Source organism: Mastigoproctus giganteus, chromosome 4, assembly GCF_048544385.1.
Source record: "Mastigoproctus giganteus isolate SK-2022 chromosome 4, ASM4854438v1, whole genome shotgun sequence".
Classification (NCBI taxonomy): Eukaryota; Metazoa; Arthropoda; class Arachnida; order Uropygi; family Thelyphonidae; genus Mastigoproctus; species Mastigoproctus giganteus.
In genome coordinates, this window is record NC_143578.1 from 198,942,608 (window position 1) to 198,964,565 (window position 21,958).

The window sequence follows — 21,958 nt, forward strand, 5'->3', positions numbered from 1 at the left end:
TACCAGTGATCACTATAACTGGCACTTACTGTATTTATCTTTCTTACTTGCTTCTTTCATAGTTAGGCTCAAAACTTTACAGTTAAACTTTTCCTGTTATTTTCTCATAAGTATAGTAAGTCCTCATTCTGGCAATTCATGCAACTAGCACTACACAATTAGCACCATTTGGTAATGATTTTCCTAACAAGATGGCACAAAAATAAACCTATTCATGTATTCATCACAGTGCTTTGTGGCAAATATATCTATATATCATACTGATGATTATGTTTTAATTTTTATTATGTGTTTGTTTAAGACATTTTATAATCCGGATAGAATATTTAAGATATGAGTTCAACATAACTTCCTGATTAAAATGGACACCTAGCCCAAAGTTGATGACTTAACCTCTAATTTATAATATTGTTTCCATAGAAAAATAAGCATGTATGATAATTCATTACCAACACTTGAGAAATGCATAGTGTAATAATTCACAAAACATATATCTGAAAAGATACTAAATACTTACTTAGAATTAATGATCTTAACAGCTTCACCAGGTCCACTTACAGTAATAATAGGCAGAATAGGTCCAAATATCTAAACATATCAGTAAAATATTAGGATCAATTCAGAGTATTAATATTAAAATATAATATGCAATTTTTCCAAAGTACAGTCAGTCCTCAACCCAACGTTCCATTCTTACAATATTTGCTAATTATGGAACAAGTTTAAGATGGAGTTCCACACTTACAGCACCCAGCTGGCTGGTCAGGCTGATATAAAATTGATTCATGCCTTGATTATTATTGCTGTTGTTGTTATTTGGTTTTTTAGGAGCATTAGCAACTAAGGCCATATTGCTCTGGGGATATGCAGTGGTCATTCCCTGACCTTTCCGCATCCTCCGTATTTGGTGGTCACGGGCTTGAACCCGAGTCTAATCAAGAAGCGTGTGCTACACACTGCTGCTCCTGCCCACCTGGTCTTGATTATTATTACTATTGTATTTATATAAAATGGTTTCTTTTCTCGATTATTATTTATTTATATGGCAAAATATATCAAAAAATGTGCATGTATAATCCACGTTTCTTCAACTATAGGTTAATACATAGAAAAACTGTGATTGCATAATGGTTAATTATCAAATGGTTATTTTTTTTTTAGTGGCAGTTCACAACTTGAAAATTATTCAATCTATGTTACGATGCTAGTGTGATCATGGGAAGCTACATATTGTTGGTTGTTGCTGTTTTTTTTTTTTTTTTTTATGTATCTGCCCTTTAAAAATGGCTGATAAGAGAAAATCAAGTGCTGAAGATGCTTCTGGTTCGAAGAAACATATTACTATAACAATGGATACAATGAGCAATGTCATTAAGCATCTGAAAAAGAAGACACCTGCAAACATCAGTCACATTTTAGATAATCCTTGCATGTTAGTGGTGAATATCATAAAGCACAAGGTATGAATCCAAATGCAAGCAATAATGATAACAAAGTTGTGAATTGGGCTTATTGCTGATGTTGAAAAAAAAAAAAAAAGCTTACCATTTGGATTTATGTTCAAACTTAACACCATGTACCCCTGATTTTAGCAATAATTCAAGATAAGACTATTATGAAAAGGACATAATATTTTTGCACTAACCTATATATCTGTAAATTTTCTCGCAGCCTGACACTTTAGCCCAAAATATTTATTAAAAATAAATTTAACTTATTAAAAACTATACTAATTTTTTTATTTTAATAGGGATGCAATAATGATCTGGAAAACATCATCAAAAACTAAAATGTCAAGAAAATTACTAAAGGAATGAAGTGAAGTACTCATTGCATCAGAACTCTCCTTCCTGCCATTGTTTAAGGTGCTCATAAGACAAGTCTTATAACCATTTTCATTAGTAACATTAGTTTCATCGTTTTTCATTAGTAACATTATTTTTATTAGTTTTCATCATTTCACTAGTAATAAGTCTTTTCTATTGGGGAAGCATTACTTATTCAAAATATAACTGATTAGGGGTGGTTAAGGGGGAGAAGACAGAGAGTGGTAATCAATGGACACTGCTCATCGTGGACTAATGTTATTAGTGGAGTCCCTCAGGGCTCAGTGTTGGGTCCATTATTGTTTTCTGTATTTATAAATGATATTGATGATGGTATATCAAGCTTAATGTCCAAGTTTGCAGACGATACAAAGGTTGGCAGGGTTGTCAAGGACACTACTGACACTATGCTGCTGCAACAGGATCTGGAAAGGCTTAGCAGATGGGCTGAGATGTGGCAAATGAAGTTTAACATTGACAAATGTAAAGTACTACACATGGGAAACAGCAACCCCAGAGCAACTCTGTGGTACTACACTGACAGTGGTAGAGAATGAAAGGGACTTGGGGGTGGTTGTGCAGGCAGATATGAAGTTCTCTGAGCAGTGCAGACGGGCTGCAAGAGTAGCTCATGGAGTATTGTCAATGATATACAGGAATTTTTCCAGCAGGGATAAGGAGGTGATTATTCCATTGTATAAGGCAATGGTCAGGCCACACCTAGAGTACTGTATACAGGTCTGGAGGCCTCATTTCAAAGATGTAGAGCTGCTGGAATGAGTACAGAGAAGGGCAACAAGATTAGTGAATGGAACAAAGGGGTGCTCTTACGAAGAAGGCTTAAGTTTTGCAAATTACAGTGTCTGGAGACTAGGCACCAGTGAGGTGATCTGATAGAGGTGTATAAAGCCTTGAATAGTTTAAGCATGCTCAATGCTGATGGGATTCTTCCTCTAGCTCAGAAAAATCACCTGAGAGGGCATAAATTCAAATTGAGGAAAGACAGATGTAGGATAGACGTGCGGAAATTTGCCTTTAGCCAGCGGGTAGTTGGTTGGTGGAACAGACTTCCATCCCTTGTGGTGGAGGTTGATAGCCTAAATAAGTTTAAGGCTCAGCTGGACAGGTATTTTGAACGAACAGAGGGGTGAAGTGGAAGTGGTTTTTTTTGGCTGATGCTGCATAAGCTTGCTTTCTTGCATCAAATGCCTCTACTAATGCTAAATGCTAATGCTAATTACTTATTCAAAATATAACTGAATAGGCAACTCGTGAAGGCATTCACAATATGAGATGTAATGAAACAATGCCACTATAAAAACTTCAGTTAATTTACTGCATATAGACATGATGCAATTGCACTAACTTATATGTCTCTTAAATTTACATTTATTTTTGTCTAAGTACAATATTATGGGCTATTTTATAAAATTAAATTGTCCGGTTGCTGCGATGGGAGTGCAACCCAAATTTTTAATAATGGTCTTATGGGAAAACATTATTTTGTATTATTGCACAAGTTTCCCGTAATATCATAAGTTTTCAATTTTTCCCGTAAAACCATAATGATGATGAAAATGTAATTTGACTTACAACACTTCGACTTAAGATACAACTTTCAGAAACCAACAAATGCAAGGATTGCCTGCATAAAATTTGAACACTATGTTAACAATTTGAAAAAAAAAAAAAAAAAAAAATCCTACATTTCTTTATATTGATATTCATTTTCTGCTTCCATCAAAAAGATTCATACAGTTGGATAATGGTAGCTTTTGGCATTTTTCAAAAGAAATGTTTATGACTAAGTGTGTCTTACCTCTTCTTGCATTACAGGGTCAGAGGGCTTTACATTGACCAATACTGAAGGTGCTATGTACCTTTCTTCCTCACATACTTCACCTCCAACTTCAAGTGAACCTGTATGCAGAAGTTTTTCAAGTCGTCTGAAAGCAAAATAAAAGATGCAATCAGTATGCCAAAAATAAAAATAACAAATGTGCATATACACATACATATATTTGGGGAGAGTTTTGAAACATTTCTGGTTTCATCTAGCAGAGAATACCCATTTTAAAAAAATGGCAAAAAATAATTATGTTCAGTTAGAGCTATCCAGAAAGTTTTATCTTGGGGGGGGGGGGATTATGTGGGTATGTGTGTTTAATCTATTATAAAATATTGGAATAGATGTAAAAGGTATGTCAGATCAGATTAATGCCATCAATTGTAGATTGAACATTACATCAGTCTGTAATCTAATTACTACTGTAAGAGTATAATTGGTACTATATAGGTATTCAAAGTGTATTAAAACACTGGCATAAAAGTAGTCAGCAGGCCATAAGGCCAAAAGAACCTATAAAGACTAAGACAGCCCATTAAATTTAACTTTTGCTGTTAAATTTAAAATTTAAAGTTTAGCATAGATTGCCTTTGTTTAATTATTTGGACCTAGTTAAACAGGCAGATAATAAGCAGAAACAGATAGCCTTGCTAATTATTGGTGGGATATATTGAATGGTGTTAGCCCTAGAAAAAGTGCCATTCAGTGTATCCAATTATCAATAATTAGCTGCATAATCATTATTTTATTTTGTTCTATTTTATATATTTTTATTTTATTGCTAATTATATGTTTATTTCTAGGCTATAGCAATATAAACCAACACAGGTTATCTTAGTCTTTATAGGTTCTTTTGGCTTTACAGCCCGCTGGGTATTATGCAATGTTTTAATACACTTCGAATACCTATATAGTACCAATTATATGCACGCACACACGCACAGAAGAATACTTCTCTTCAATAGTATACTTCATGATGACAGTAATACAACAAGGAGTGCTAAATTCATTCTTACAACAGCCACAATAATTTTGTGTTATCCAGAGGCAAGCATTGAAATGAAGTGTCAGAGAAGTAACTCCCTTTTTCTATTTGTTATAGCAGCCAAAGCACAAAATATATATACCATACCCTGTCTTGTTGTTGTTATTTGGTTTTTAGGAGCATCAGCAACTAAGGCCATATTGCTCCAGGAATATGCGGTGGTCATTCCCTGACCTTTCCGCATCCTCCGTATTTGGTGGTGATGGGCTCGAGTCCTGGTCTAATCAAGAAGCGTGTGCTACGCACTGCTGCTCCTTCCCACCTGGCTACGGAGGCACCTCATACCCTGTCTGGTATGTGTTCTGCATGCAAACATATCACCATGCAGATACTGTCATAAGGGGTGTCCTATCTGGTATTCTTTGTTAATTGTCTTTTCTTCTTATTAAAAGAGCATATCACATAAAACAAAAGTTAAAAAGTTCCCTAAGGGTTAGCACAAGGATGGCAGAACCCTCAACCTCTATATTTAAACAAAATTAATCAGTAACCTTTACAAACAGCCTACAACTTGTTTATATAATCAGTCTTATATGCAATAATCATTCAAAATGGTAACTGCATTGAAGGAATATGCCCCATAAAGAAATGCATGCAATTATTTATTTTCTGGGAGCTAAATGCTCAATTCTGACAAAAATAAACAAAGAATTTAGGCTAATGTATGGAGAAGAACATGATGATGGTCATGTGGAAATGGCATCAGTTCTTTTGAGATGGACAAACAAAGGAAAAAGTGGCAACCATGCATATCCAAATATCTTATTGTACAAATTGATGCAGCTGTTTGCCTGAATCATCATCTTCTTGAACTTAGCAGATTTTAGGTTTATGAAGCCTGTACCATTAACTTTCTTCAAAGAACTATTCAATCATCTTTCTGGGATGCCCTCTGTTTCTTTTTCCAATAGGTTTGTAATTCATTGCTAAATTTGGTAGTCTCTCCCTACTCATTCTCTCTACATGTTCTTTCCATTTTAATTGATAATTTTGTATTTCTTCTCTCATGTTGGAGGTGTTTAGTCTTTCTCTTATATGTGTTTCTTCAGCGATCTAGTCTTATTAATCCCAATAGTGATCTGAAAAATTTAATCTGGGCTGCTTCCTGATGTTGTTTATCCCTCTTCCCAAGTGTCCATACTTCACTATCATTTTTACGTGCTGCCATTGACATTATGTTATGTATTTGTGATTTTGTTTGTATTGTCATTTGTTTGCCATAATTTCTTTTCATTATTCCATTCATTCTAATGTAAGTTTGTAGTTTGTATTCCATATCCCTTTTAAATTCTGAAATCCTGTTTCATAAATATTTATATTCAGTTACTTGTTCAAAGATATTTCCATCTATTATTATCTTTACTCGTCTGATATCATTACCACACATTGCCATTGATTTTGTTCATAAAGCTGATATGTTTAAAATATAGTTGTTTGCTACTGTATTTAAATGGTGCATTAATATCTGTAATTCATTCTCTGATTTGGCCAAAAGTACTTGATCGTTAGCATATAGAATTGTGTTAATTTTTCTGTTGTTAGATAACTGAATTCCACCTGTTAAGTTTTTCCATTCCTGTAATATTTTGTTAATATAAATATTGAATAGTGTTGGTAATAATCCAAAACTTTGTCTTACATTCTTATTTGTTGCTAGAAGTTCTGAAATAGTAGTAGTAGTAGTGGCATGTGATGCAAGAAAGCAAATGTATGAGCTTATGCAGCATCAGCCAAAAAAAAAAAAAAAAATCACACCATTCCCTCCAAATGCCTGTCCAGTTCCTCCTTAAATTTATTCAAGCTATCAACTTCCACAACGACAGATGGAAGTTTGTTCCAGCAATTAACCACCCGCTGGCTAAAAGCAAATTTCCGCACATCTATTCTACATCTGTCTTTTCTAAATTTGAATTTATGCCCCCTTAGGTTCGTAATCTGAACAAGTGGAAGGATCCCATCAGAATTCAGCATGCTCAATCCATTCAAGGCCTTATATACCTCAATCAGATCACCGCGCAGGTGCCTAGTCTACAGCCACTGCAATTTGCAGAACTTAAGCCTCTCTTGGTAAGAGGATCCCTTCATTCCCCTCACCAATCTTGTTGCCCTTCTCTGTACCCGCTCAAGTAAATCTACATCCTTCCTAAAATGAGGTCTCCAGACCTGTATGCAGTACTCAAGGCATGGCCTGACCATTGCCTTATACAGAGGGATAATCACCTCCTTTTCCCTGCTAGCAAAATTCCTATATATCATTGACAAAACCCCATGACCTGCCCTGGCAGCCTGTCTGCACTGCTCAGAGAACTTCATATCTGACTGCACAATTACTCCCAGGTCTTTTTCCTTTTCTACCACCTTAAGTGTAGTACCACACAGTTGGTACGTTTCTCTTCGGTTATTTCTACCCATATGCAGTACTTTGCATTTGTCAAGGTTAAACTTCAGTTGCCACTTCTTAGCCCATCTGCCCAAATTATCTAGATCCTGTTGCAGTAGCATACTGTTTTTACCATCATTAACAACCCTGCCAACCTTTATTATCTGCAAACTTCGACATTAAGCCTGATATACCTTCATCAATATCATTGATAAATATACAAAACAACAGTGGACCTAACACCGAACCCTGTGGGACTCCACTAATAACATTTGTCCAAGAAGAGCAGCACCCATTGATTACCACCCTCTGTCTTCTCGCACTTAACCATCCTTTTATCCATTGTAGCAACTTACCCTTAATACCATTCTGCTCCAATTTGTACAATAGTCTTCCATGCGCAACAGTGTCAAAAGCTTTCCTGAAATCCAAATATATGATATCAAAATTGTTTTTTGCATCCAGTTCCTTTGTAACCACATCATAATATCCTATCAAATTTGTCAGACAAGAATTTCCCTTAACAAACCCATGCTGTGTCTGAATTATTGCTGCAGTCTTGTCTACATGATCCTGCAATGCATCTTTAACCAGCGACTCCATTATTTTACCCGGAACAGAAGTTAAACTAACTGGTCTGTCTTACACTCTTATTTGTTGCTAGAAGTTCTGAAATGTGTCCATTCATGTATTTTATGCTAATCTTTGTGTCTATATATATATATTGTGTCCTTATTGAAGATTATGATAATGATATCTGGCCAAGTTTACAGTATTAGCTATTTGTCAGTTGTGCAACGTTAATGCTATTGTACATAGGGCAATTAGACATTATATGTGCATGAAATTATATTGGTCAATTTTATTTAATTAAATGGTATTTATCTGTAGGGAATTAGGTGTATATGGACCAGGCTACCAAGTTAGCAAATGTAAACTAGCTTTAGCCTGGGAGGCCTATAAACGTTATATTAATGAAATGGTATTAAAAATAATATGGTGCTAAATAATGAAAATAACAATAAAAATGATAATAAACAATGTAAATTGCAAATAACATTCCCTGACTTGGCCATCTGTCTGCTACTTCATCCGCGGCTTTGAGCAGAACGATAGCCAGACAAAAGGAATGCCTCATACCTACCCGTTTCTGTTGTCCCCATACCAGTTTTTCCAGTTATTAATTTTTAAGTGATAGTATTAAACTTAAAATTAATAGAAATTCAATGAGAAAGGATAATGTTTAGTTCAATTTTCGTAAAATTTTAAAATATTTTAAATTTAAATTTAAAATTTTTCCAACATAGTGTCAGAAACAGCAAACTGGGATAAGTGACAAAGCCCAACAGGTATGTATCAGAATAAATGAGAAAGGTTCTTACTTCCTTCTTGTTCTGTGGTGGTCAGGCTGAAAAGGGGGTTAATTCCTGCCTTCTGGTTGTTTTATATGTTGATAAGATTATACTGCACAGATGCACCTTTTGTAGATTATGGTGTGATGGTGAAATTGCTGTAGGCAATATATCTTGTGTCAATGCGAGTGTTTTGAAAAACATGAGAGGGTTTATAATTGTACTGTGTGGGGGGGGGGGGTTGCTTCTGATGTTGGAAGGAACCTATATAAATGAAATGATGTGTTTATATCAGTACAATGTGTTGGAAAATACAAGAAGTATGTTAATAAAAATGGGTTGCTATCCCCTGGACAGGGCCGGTATAGCTTTTCTAAGGCATAACGACGCATGTTTGTCCGGGGTGGGGGGGGATAGCTATGTATATATATACAGTCTCTTTCAATGTGAATTTTCACCCTGTGTCACTAGGTTTTATACTGTATTAAAATGAAGGGATATAAACGTTATGTGTATAGTATATCTTAGGCACAATTATTTTGTTGTTGGGAGTTTGTTTCCAGTGATAATTTCCCATTATTTAGATTGTCTGATTTAGGAAAGGGGGAAAGTGTTTGGTAGGCCAGGTTACAGTGCGGTCAGACGACGAGCCTCTTCTGAGCGCAATAAACCCGGGTATCAAATTTGGGAAGTTTTTATCTTATTTGATAATGGACACAGATATTTTTAGACCACCTAGTAGTGGTAAGCTATGGGTCATTTATAGTTCTAAACTGTTTCAGCATATTTTCAATAAGTGTATAGGGGTTGGCGCTAGGGTGGTGTATGTTAAGGTTCGTAAGTATGGCCGCTTTAATATGGCGTCTGCTGTAGTTGGTGGGTATATTATTCTTGATGAGAATTTCAGTGAGTTTTTTAATTGCTTCCGTTGTTATCTAGATTATTGCAGATGTGTATTAACTTGTTTGTTTGATTTCTAATAGTGTTGCCATGGATATGCTTAGCTAGATTGCTCTCCCAGTTGATAAGCTTTATAGCTGGGAAGCTGAAATTTTCTCTCTTGTCATAGTGTTGAGTGTAGACATTTGATGGTGATTTTGCTGTCGAGATAGTAGGCGTGTACGTTGCTATTCAGGTTAGTGTGTTCTATGGTTAAATCTGTGGGATAAATTTCATGGGCTAAAATACCGAAATTGATGACCAAGACATCATCAATATATCTGTAGAATTTAATTTCTTCTTTGATGCTGTTTTCGAAATAATGCAGGTAAAGGTTGGCTATGGAGCAGGCTAGCCCTCATGGCTATTCCCCTAGTCTGTACGTAAATACTATCTCCCATTAGCATATTCTGGCTATCGTTCTGCTCAAAGCCCCCGATAAAGTAGCAGACAGATGGCCAAGTGAGGGAATGTTATTTGCAATTTACATTATTTATTATCATTTTTAGTGTTATTTTCATTATTTAGCATCATATTATTTTTAATACCATTTCATTAATATAACATTTATAGGCCTCCCAGGCTAAAGCTAGTTTACATTTGCTAACTTGGTAGCCTGGTCCATATACACCTAATTCCCTACAGATAAATACCATTTAATTAAATAAAATCGACCAATATATATCAGTATTACAAATTAAAGTAAAAAGAAAATATAGATGAAGAAGTTATTAACCACAAAATGCCAGGCCTAGATGAAGAAAATAAGAGAGAATGTTAAGAACCTAAAAAAAAAAAAAAAAAAAAAATTCAAATAGAATTAAGGCTGATTTAATGCTGAATTAACAGGCCAATCATGTGTACAAAAGCTGAAAAAGAAATGACTGAAAGTAAGAGGAAGGTAATAAAGTTAAAAATAATTACAAAATAAATTTAAAAATTTTAAATTTTACAAAATTGGTACATAGATCAGGTTTATCAGCAAGGGGCTACACCTCATCATGTAATAGCAGTTATAATTCAGTCCAAACTAGAGTTTGAACAGGCTAAGAGTAGAAAACTTGCTGCTTGCCCTAATGGTAGCCGAGCATTCTGGTCTCTTGCCAAAGCTATTGGCCGCAACTTTTGCCCATCCCTGCTCCCACCTCTGTCCAAACCAGATGGTTCTGTTGTCACTTCAGCCAAGGATAAAGCTGACCTGCTAGCATCCCATTTTTCTTCCAGCTCATGTATTAATGATCTTGGTAAAACACCTCCCAACATTCCCAACACACTCCATTCAATGCCTCCTGTGGTCTTCCGTCAAAAGGATATCAGAAGGATTTTGATGAATCTTGATACAAGAACATTACAAATATTGCTTCCTCTGCATCTAAAAAACTTGGTTTTCTCTTTTGCTCTCGGCGTTACTTTTCTTCCAAACAGCTGCTCACTTTGTATAAATCGCAAATCCGCCCTGCCATGGAATATTGTTCCCACATCTGGGGTGGTGCCCCCAAAACCTCTCTCAGGCTTCTTGATTCCATTCAGAAGAGGGCAGTTAGGTTAATTAATGATTCATCTCTAACAGAGTCTCTCCACTCGCTTTCATAGACGTACTATTTCTGCTTCATGCCTCTTCTACAGATACTTCCATGGGCACTGTTCTTCTGAATTGGCTTCTATAATTCCCGTTCTCTCGTTCAAAACAGTCCAAACATGTGCCGCCACCAGCCAACATCTATTTACTGTCCAACTTCAAACCACAGAACCAACTTTTCATCTTCCGTTTTCTGGAACAACCTTCCTTCATATGTATTTCCTGAAAATTACAATTTACAGAAGTTCAAGTGCAATGTCAACAAATATCTTCTTTCGTCTTCTCAACCTCCAACCCAAGCACGGTACTAAGTACTATAGGTTCTAATACCTCTCGTGTTTGGGGTTCACATTAAAAAAAAAAAAAACTGTTTCTATGCAAACCCATGGTGATGGAGAAACTACTTAAAAAAAAAAAAAAAAATTGAGTAAGCATTCCTGATAGAGAAACTATTAAAATAAAATAGATAAAAAGATAAACAAAAATAGATAAAAAATTGATCTCTAGAACCCAACACATTGTGTTTAGATTAATAAATTAAGTCGAAAGTATGTACTGTATTTCCCCATGTATAAGACGCACCCTTTTTCGAAAAATTTGGAGTCTAAAAACTGTGTGCGTCTTATACAGTGGTTGTAGATTTTTTTTCTTACATTTCCCACTTTTTCGCACTTGTTGTCTTTGCGCACATTGTTTCACACTTGTTACCAGTATATCAGGTTACATTTTGTCACGTTCTGCCGAGAAATGGCTCAGAAAAGATTTTCGTACAGTGCTGAATTCAAGTTAAAAGTGATCCAGTTTGCAAAAGTGAATGGAAATCGTGCTGCTGAACGTAAGTTTGGTCCTCGTCCAACTGAGAAAACAATCCGAGACTGGCTATGGGAAGAAGAAACCTTACTGAAAACACCACGGCAGAAGAAGGCCATGAGAGGCAAGTCAGCAAAATGGCCTGATTTAGAGAAGGAATTGAAGATATGGATTGAAGAGCAAAGGGCAATTGGAATTCCTGTGTCCACAAAGATGGTTCAGCATGAGGCAAGAAGAATTGCTGATGAAAAAGAAGTTACTGATTTCAAAGGAGGACACAATTGGTGCTTCAGGTTCATGAAACGGAATGGACAAAGCATGCGTACACGCACCATACTTGCCCAAAAGATGCCCGAAAGCTATAAGCAGAAGGTCCTTGAATTTCATCGTTTTGTCAATCAATGTCGAAAGACACATCAGTTTGAGTTAGGACAGATTGCAAATATGGACAAATTACCCCTTCAATTTGATGTCCCAAGTAACAGAACTGTTGATAAGAAGGGGTGAAATCTGTAACTGTGAAGACAAGTGGACATGAAAAGAGCCATTATACAGTTGTTCTAGCTTGTTGTGCCGACGGAACCAAGCTGCCTCCTATGCTGATTTTCAAACGCAAAACAATGCCAAAAGAAGACATTCCTTGAGGAATGATTGTCCACGTTCATGACAAGGGTGGGATGGATCAGGATGGGATGAATATCTGGTTTGAAATGATGAATATCTGTTTTGATGTGAGCATTAACAAACCCTTCAAAGCTGCCATGAGACGAATGGAACCAATAGATGAAGTCTTCTGGGGACAATTTGACAACAGCAGGAAGAGTGAAGAAACCAACTATAGGAGAAGTTTGTATCTGGGTGAAAAGATCCTGGGATAATATCAAGATTGAGATCTTTGTCAAGTCATTTAAGAAGTGCGGTATTTCAAATGCCATAGATGGAACTGAGGACGAGGCAATATATGAAGACAGTGATTCGTCATCAGACACAGATAAGGACAAGCTAATGGATGGGAGTTTTGACAGTGATGAGGAGTTGTATGAATTTTATAATGAATAAAACTTGAGTTCAATAACTTTATGTAATACATTTTTTTTTCCAAATTTCGGGCCCCAAAATTAAGGTGCGTCTTATACACGGGGAAAGGAAGTGCACCCAGTTAATATAGATGAACAGTGCTCTGTTGAGTCAGTTTGGTGTGAGATAAGCACTGCGAAAGGAAAAATAAGAATAGGAGTGTGTTATAGGCCTAATGACTTGAATGAGTACAATGAACAATTGTACAGAGAAAATGCATGGGATGCATATAAATTATCAGGTGACGCAGAAGCCTGTGGCAGATATAAGCTAGTCTGTAATCAGGTCACAAAGGAGGTTCGGCAGGCGAAGGCGGATTACGAGAAATCTTTGGCAAAAGATGCTAAGAAAAACAGCAAGGATTTCTTTACTTATATAAACTCTAAAAGGAAGGGGATGAATATGATCGGTCCACTTGACATCGATGGTTCGACTGTTGATGATCCTGCTCAGATAGCAAACAAACTGAATAAGTATTTTGCATCTACATTCACACGTGAGGAATTATTACAATTTGAAAATGGAAGAAGGTTATCAAATTGTAGCAGTGTGCTTAATGATTTTGTAATAACTGAGAGCAAAGTGGAGGAGAAATTGTTGAAGTTAAACATAAGAAAGGCACCTGGGGTGGATGGGATCTATCCAGTTATTTTAAAGGAGGCGGCAAAGCAACTAAGCAAACCCTTAGCCATAATTATGAGAGCATCCTTGGACTCAGGGGAGGTTCCCACGGACTGGAGATGTGCAAATGTGTCCCCAATTCACAAAGGTGGATCGAAGGGTGACACGAGTAATTACAGACCAGTTAGTTTAACTTCTGTTCCGGGTAAAATAATGGAGTCCCTGGTTAAAGATGCATTGCAGGATCATCTAGACAAGACTGCAGCAATAATTCAAACACAGCATGGGTTTGTTAAGGGAAAGTCTTGTCTGACAAATTTGATTGGTTATTATGATGTGGTCACAAAGGAACTGGATGCAAAAAATAATTTTGATATCATATACTTGGATTTCAGGAAAGCTTTTGACACTGTTGCGCATGGAAGACTACTGTACAAATTGGAGCAGAATGGTATTAAGGGTAAGTTGCTACAATGGATAAAAGGATGGTTAAGTGGGAGAAGACAGAGGGTGGTAATCAATGGGTGCTGCTCTTCGTGGACTAATGTTATTAGTGGAGTCCCACAGGGTTCGGTGTTGGGTCCACTGTTGTTTTGTGTATTTATCAATGATATTGATGAAGGTATATCAGGCTTAATGTCGAAGTTTGCAGATGACACAAAGGTTGGCAGGGTTGTTAATGACCGTAATGGCAGTGTGCTACTGCAACAGGATCTAGATAATTTGGGCAGATGGGCTAATAAGTGGAAACTGAAATTCAACCTTGACAAATGTAAAGTACTGCATATGGGTAGAAGTAACCCCAGAGAAACGTACCAACTGTGCAGTACTACACTTAAGGTGGTAGAAAATGAAAAAGACCTGGGAGTAATTGTGCAGTCAGATATGAAGTTTTCTGAGCAGTGCAGACAGGCTGCTAGGGCGGGTCATGGGGTTTTGTCAATGATATATAGGAATTTTGCTAGCAGGGAAAAGGAGGTGATTGTCCCTCTGTATAAGGCAATGGTCAGGCCACGCCTTGAGTACTGCGTACAGGTCTGGAGGCCTAATTTTAGGAAGGATGTCGATTTACTTGAGCGTGTACAGAGAAGAGCAACACGATTGGTGAGGGGAATGAAAGGATTCTCTTACCAAGAGAGGCTTAAGTTCTGCAAATTGCAGTGGCTGGAGACTAGGCACCTGCGCGGTGATCTGATTGAGGTCTATAAGGCCTTGAATGGGTTGAGCACGCTGAATTCTGATGGGATCCTTCCACTTGTTCAGATTACCAACCTACGGGGACATAAGTTCAAATTAAGAAAGGACAGATGTAGAATAGATGTGCGGAAATTTGCCTTTAGCCAGCGGGTGGTTAATTGCTGGAACAAACTTCCATCTGTCATTGTAGAAGTTGATAGGTTAAATAAATTTAAGGAGGAACTGGATAGGCATTTGGAGGGAATGGTGTGATTTTTTTTTTTTTTTTTTTGGCTGATGCTGCATAAGCTCCTACACTTGCTTTCTTGCATCATGTGCCACTACTACTACTACTACTATGGTAAGTTAAAATTATGTAAAAAGTAACAAGGTAGCAGCATAGAAAAAGGAAGTAATGCATGGTAAGGGAGGGAAAAGATATTAAAAAAGTAAAGGCAAAGATAGTGAGAATGTCCGAATCACCCTCGTATTACACTAATAGTTCAATGGACGGAAGAAAGAAGAGCAGAAAGTAGAAAGATGTAAAGAGAACGAAAAGAGTTTAAAGGATACTAGGCAAGCTAGATGTGTGAGTACCCAACCTCATAGAGAGGCCTTGGCTGTGAGAGTGTTAGTAGAAGAGGAAATTAATACCGCTAGCTTGTAGTGTATATACTGAGTGTTAGATGTATAAAATATAATATAAAATATCGGGAGAAAGATTAGTGAAAAACTAATGAAAAGGAAGAAAAATTAAATACCTATAGTATTTAGCAGCATCATCAAATTGGGTAGAATATAATAAAATCAAGAAATGAAGATACAATTATGCAAACATGATTAAAAAGAATGGAATGTAAACTGAGGGAGAACTATGACAACGACGGTGGAGTTGCTCAGAAGAGAAGAACAATAGGAGCCCTCTGTAGTCAGAGTAAAATTATAAGTAATTACTGGTAATATTAATAAATAAAATAGAACAAATTAAAAAATGAAAAGAATAACTTAGAGAGTAAAATAACACGAACATCGTTCTAATAGAAGTCATAAGGTGTAATCACTTTCCAAGTAGTGGAAATACCACCATTCGAATATACAACTGTACAAATATCAAATTAACCCTAATCAAGGTGGAACATGGCGAATCCGAATTTTTGTTTAATAAAATCAGAGATTTTTTATAATAAAATTTATGAAATTGATTGGAATGTCATTAATGTGAAGTTTGGTGTACAGATCATTTAAAACACCAATGAAAAGTGATTGATTGCTGCTAATATTTGCAAGACAGATAATTTGTGTGTAGATTATGTTTTTATAACCTTAATAGAAATGTTAGAATTCCAATTTTTTAAATAAATAATATTAAAATTAAATTTGCTTCTTTTGTCAAATAATTCTAAATTATGACGAAGAGGGGGACTGTTTAAAGTAATATTTAAATCAAGAAAATTTGCATGTTGGTTACCAATATTTTCAAAATGTTATATTGCATAAAAATATTACAGTACATTTTTACATACACAATAGCCTTATTTTATTTCTTTTTTTTTTTTTTTTTTTTTTTACATGAATATGGTTCTATTTTCATCCATAATATGATCCTCTTTGAATTTTGTGGATACAGATGGTTTAGTAAAAATGATTCCTTCGACTCACTTTTCTAATCTGACAAGACCCTCCAGATTAAATGCAGTATTAATAACTGCGCTGGCCCAACTCGATGCCACCTCAATTAGATAGCCAAAAATAAATAAATAAATAATTAAAACATTAATTCCAAGTTCTTATCTAAGAACTATGTATGTGTATGGTCCCAGACCACTCTATGGCAATCCTGCTATGTGTACGTGAAGATACTGATACTGTAGCCAGCAAAAAACCGATCAATACAGTTGTGAATATGTTTTTACAATGTAATCTTTGAATATGTTGTTATTAGCCACTTAGCCCAGTGGGTGGCAGAGTATATCACCCACTGGTTTCCACCCTTGGCCCGGATGGGAACCAATGGGTAGATAGAAGCATTTCAAATGTATCACATACTGATACATCCACCCCATTATCCATGGAGCAGGATCATAACAGGCAGTCATCTGAATATGATCAGGTCAAGTCAAAGAACACACAAGATTGGTGTTAATGGTATTCAATTAGAGATTTATTTTATACTGTTAATTATTTATTTTATTTCAAAATTTTATTTAATTTTTAAAATTTGAGTCCTGCAATAGGATTCAGGATAATGAAATCTGTTATAAAAGAATACATGGATTTTGATCGCTAATGACACATTCAAGAAATTATTTCTTGAATTTTTAAAAGTTCAAAATATTCTTGTAAAATCTCAAAGCAGATAGTGCAGTTTCTGAAACAAACAAACAAAAAATCTGCTTGGTGCAATTAAGGAAATAGTATACTACAGTAAAAATCTGTCTACAAAATTCAAAGAGGACCATATTGTGGGTGAAAATAGAACCGTATTTATGTACAAAAATTTGTGGCACATTGTGGCTGCAAATATTTATTGCAATATTTTTATACAAAATACAGTAAGGCAGAAAATTAATATACAGTATAAATATACAAAAAGATAAAAAAAGGTTCAAAAAATTATATATTAGGAACACAGTAGTGAAAATGCATTTAATAAACATAAAATGGATGTAAAGAAAAGTTTATTTCATACTTTGCCAGGCATTATATACACTGTCTAAGCATTTTACATAATTCCTGGATTCTACACTTGGATTCCACACTATAATTGTACATTAATTTTCTTCACCACAACCATACATGCATCTAAATAAATTTTTTTATTATTATTTTGATGCAACAAATTCAGAGTATATATATATATTTTTTTTTTTGTATCAAAAAAAGTAAACAACTTTTGTTTCTTTCTTTCCTGGTGGCAGATTTTTTTTTTTTTTCTTTTTACATCCTCATATCCCACAAACGTATCACTTTATGCCTTGTTTGTGGTTCTTTTCTCTCTCTCTCTCTCTCTCTCATGTTCATAACAAACATGTCATGAACACTACCAGCCATTTTTCTCCACACTGCAGCCACAGTATGTGATTCATTCTGTTCACACGTTTTCCAACTGTTTACAACTTTCCTAAAATTCAATATATGCCTCTCATTTATTTTATTAATAACTTTGAATTTTTTTTCATGTCATGGACCTTGCATTCACGTCAATTTAATAAGGAAATTAATTCTAAGATCTCAATTGTATTTTTAAATTCAGATTACTTCCACATAAAGAATTTACTTTTCACTTCTTTTATTGCAATATGCAGTACAATAAAGCAGTGAAAGGTGCATACACATATATTTATGTATATAATAAAGAAAACTTGAGCATGTGTACTTATCACAGTATCACCTTTTTGAAATTGTCAACCAGAGTTGATTTCTGAAAGTAATCGTGTAATTTTTTCAAGTAAAATATATATTTTTTGGAGCATTTTGTAACTAAACGTTAATTTGTGCTCATTCCAGTTTAGGACCTTATCAAAGCCACAGTTTAAAACAATGTACATGATACAAGTATTAAATATTTTTTAAATAAATGTTAAAAAGCATATAATAATATAAAATAATATCAAAATTGCCTCCAGTCGAAGTGATTTTTTTCCCTATCTTTACAATTCTATGACCCAGAGAAATGGCAACAGCAACAAACTCAGAAACTAAACATTATTAGCTTCAACCTGGAGAGGTTACAATAGCCATACAAGTATAAAAAGAATGGCACTTTTGGAAAATGATAGTTATTACTTCCATAGAAACTTATAAAAAGCCAATTATTAGCATTAGTAGAGGCATATGATGCAAAAAAGTAAGCTTATGCAGCATCAGCCATAAAAAAAAAAAAAACCACTCCCATTTCATCCCTTCGTTTGTTCGAAATACCTGTCCAGGTGAGCCTTAAATTTATTTAGGCTATCAACTTCCACAACAAGGGATGGAAGTCTGTTCCACCAACCAACTACCCACTGGCCAAAGGCAAATTTCTGCACATCTATACTACATCTGTCTTTCCTCAATTTGAATTTATGCCCTCTCAGGTGATTATTCTGAGCAAGAGGGAAATCCCATCAGCATTGAGCATGCTCAAACCATTCAAGGCTTTATACACCGGCTGCCGCCTCCGTAGCCAGGTGGGCGAGAGAAACAGTGCATAGTACAAGCTTCTTGATTAGACCGGGGGTTTGAGACCGTGACCACCAAATACTTGTTATTTGTAATTTTTTTTTTTTTTTTTTTTTAGGAGCATTAGCAACTAAGGCCATATTGTTCCAGGGATATGTGGTGGTCATTCCCTGACCTTTCCACATCCTCCATATTTCGTGGGCACGGGTTTGAACTCCCGGTCAACAACATGGCCTTAGCAGCTAATGCTCCTAAAAACCAAATAACAACAACAACCTCACCAGTGCCTAGTCTCCAGACACTGCAATTTGAAAAACTTAAGCTTTTCTTCATAAGAGCAACAGTTTGTTCCATTCACTAATCTTGTTGCTCTTCTCTGTACTCGTTCATGCTGCATACTTCTTGAAATAAGGCCTCCAGACCTGTATACAGTACTCAAGGTGTGGGCTGACCATTGCCTTATACAAGGGAACAAACACCTCCTTATCCCTGCTAGAAAGATTCCTGTATATCATTTACAAGACACCATGAGCTACTCTAGCAGCCCGTCTGCACTGCTCAGAAAACTTCATATCTGCCTGCACAAATACCCCCAGGTCCTTTTCATTCTCTACCACTGTCAGTGTAGTACCACAGAGTTGATACTTGCTCTGGGATTATTGTTTCCCATATGTAATACTTTACATTCGTCAATGTCAAACTTCGTTTGCACTTCTCCACCTATCTACTCAACCTTTCCAGATCCTGTTGCAGCAGCATACTGTCAGTAAGTGTCCTTAACAACCCTGCCAACCTTTGTATCGTCTGCAAACTTGGACATTAAGCTTGATATACCATCATTAATATCATTTATAAATACAGAAAACAACAATGGACCCAACACTGAACTCTGAGGGACTCCACTAATAACATTCGTCCACGATGAGCAGTGTCCATTGATTACCCCTCTCTGTCTTCTCCCCCTCAACCATCCCTTTATCCATAGCAGCAATTTGCCTCAATGCCACACTGCTCCAATTTGTGCAGCAGTCTTCCATGTGCAACAGTATCAAAAGCCTTTCTAAGAGTCAAATATCAAAGTTATCAAACCCAATATCAGAGTTATTCAATGCAACCAGTTCTTTTGTGACTGCATCACAGTATCCAATCAAGTTGGTCAGGCAAGACTTTCCCTTAACAAAACCATGCTGTGTCCGAGCTATAACTGAAGTCTTGTCTAGATGATCCTGCAGTGCTTCTTTAACCAGAGCCTCAATTAATTTTCCTGGAACAGAAGTTAAACTCACAGGTCTATAATTACTTGTGTCAGCCTTTGATCCTCCTTTGTGAATTGGGGTCACATTTGCACATCTCCAGTCTATGGGTACCTCCCCTGAGTCCAAAGAAGCTCTCATAATTATGGCTAAGGGTTTGCTTACTTCCTTTGCTGCCTCCTTTAATATAACTGGATAGATCCCATCCACCCCAGGTGCTTTTTTATATTTATCCTCAACAATTTCTTCTCCATTTTCCTCTCAGTTATTACAAAATCATCTAGCTCACTGCCAGAATTTACTTCACCTCTGGCATTCCCCTTCCTGAATAACTCGTCATGTGTAAATGTAGATGCAAAATACTCGTTTAGTTTGTTAGCCACCTGAGCACAATCATCAACAGTTGAACTATCAATATCCAGTGGACCAATCTGATTTTCATCCCTTTCCTTCTAGAGTTTACATAAGTAAAGCACTCTTTTCTGTTTTTCTCTGCATCCTTTTCCAAGGATTTCTCATAATCTGCCTTTGCCTGCCTAATCTCCTTTGTGACTTGGTTACAGATCAGCTTATATCTATCATAGGCTTCCATGTCACCCATTAATTTATATGTATCCCATGCATTTTTCTTCTCTGCCATATGTCTCATTAGTTCATCTGACATCCATTTAGCACTAAACCTTGAACAATATTTCTTAGTTGGTATGTAAAGCCGAGTAGCTTCCAAGATAAATTCTTTGAATGCTTCCCATTTTGAATTTGCTGTCGGTAACACATCATCAGTTGGTCCCACTGTATAGAATTCAAATACTGTCTCAGACCATCGTAGTCGCCTTTACGAAAGTGAAAACCCTTCCCCTTTATGCATTAAGAATCTCCAGATTCTTAATGCATGAAGAATCACTACTGATAATCAGATCAAGAGTATTACTTCCTCTAGTTGCCTCCTGAAAATGCTGATGTAGAAAAGAATCAACCAATAAATCCACAAAAGCCTCGCTAGTGGGTGAGTGACCAACCCACAAATTCCAGTCAATATCTGGGAAATTAAAATCCCCCATTATAAGACTCTCTGATTTACTGGCCCACTATTTCCCTGTACAGTTTCTTATTATACTCATCAGAGTCATTAGGCCTATAGCACACTCCTACTCTCAATTTTTATCTCCCAATGCTGATGTCACACTAAACTGACTCGACACTGCACTGTCCAGCGATATCGACTGGCTTCACTTCCTTGGATTTTATGTGTTTCTTAACTAATAGCATAACCCCTCCTCCCTTCCTATCCTTTCTGTACACATTGTACTCCCCAAATTCCAGTTCTGCATTCCTTATATCTGTGTGACACCATGTCTCTGATATCCCAACAATATCTGCCTTTGATTTTTGAGCAATACCTCAAATTTATCAAATTTATTTGATGAATTTGAGGTATACATGCACCTGTTCCTATTCTTAGCAGTCCTAACACAACCCATGTGTTTACTTGTACTGCACTGACTCCCAGCAGTCTTTGAAATACCCTGCATTTTGTTTTCCAGGCTGCTGCTCATTCCAATAGAAGCAGTGCAAGAATCGCTTTCACCCCTGCCAGCAGCTACTGTTAATCTATTAGTCCGTGTAGCCCCCAAATCTAGCAGTTTTCCAACCCAACTAATACTGCCTCAATAGTATCAGCAAATATTCTTGCACCCTTTCTATTTAAGTGTATCCCATCCCCGTAGAAGCAGTCTCTCCTGTTAACAAGTACAAGAAGTTAACATTTATAATATACCCAATTTAATGTATTGTAAATTCAGTAACAACGACTATAAGGAAATTTTGCATCTTTCACTATAACCAGCATATTAAATTGCAGAAGATTATGTAACGTTTCTTGTATTTTTATTT

General features: G+C 36.1%; 1 protein-coding gene across 1 annotated transcript in view; it reads right to left on the bottom strand.

The window, feature by feature from the left end:
- The window catches only part of Aldh-III (Aldehyde dehydrogenase type III), a 260,715-nt gene that overhangs the window by 86,677 nt on the left and 152,080 nt on the right, over positions 1 to 21,958 (bottom strand). Inside the window, 2 exon segments of the mRNA XM_090371122.1 lie at positions 518 to 588; positions 3,646 to 3,772. Coding sequence (XP_090227248.1) covers positions 518 to 588; positions 3,646 to 3,772 — 198 coding nt within the window.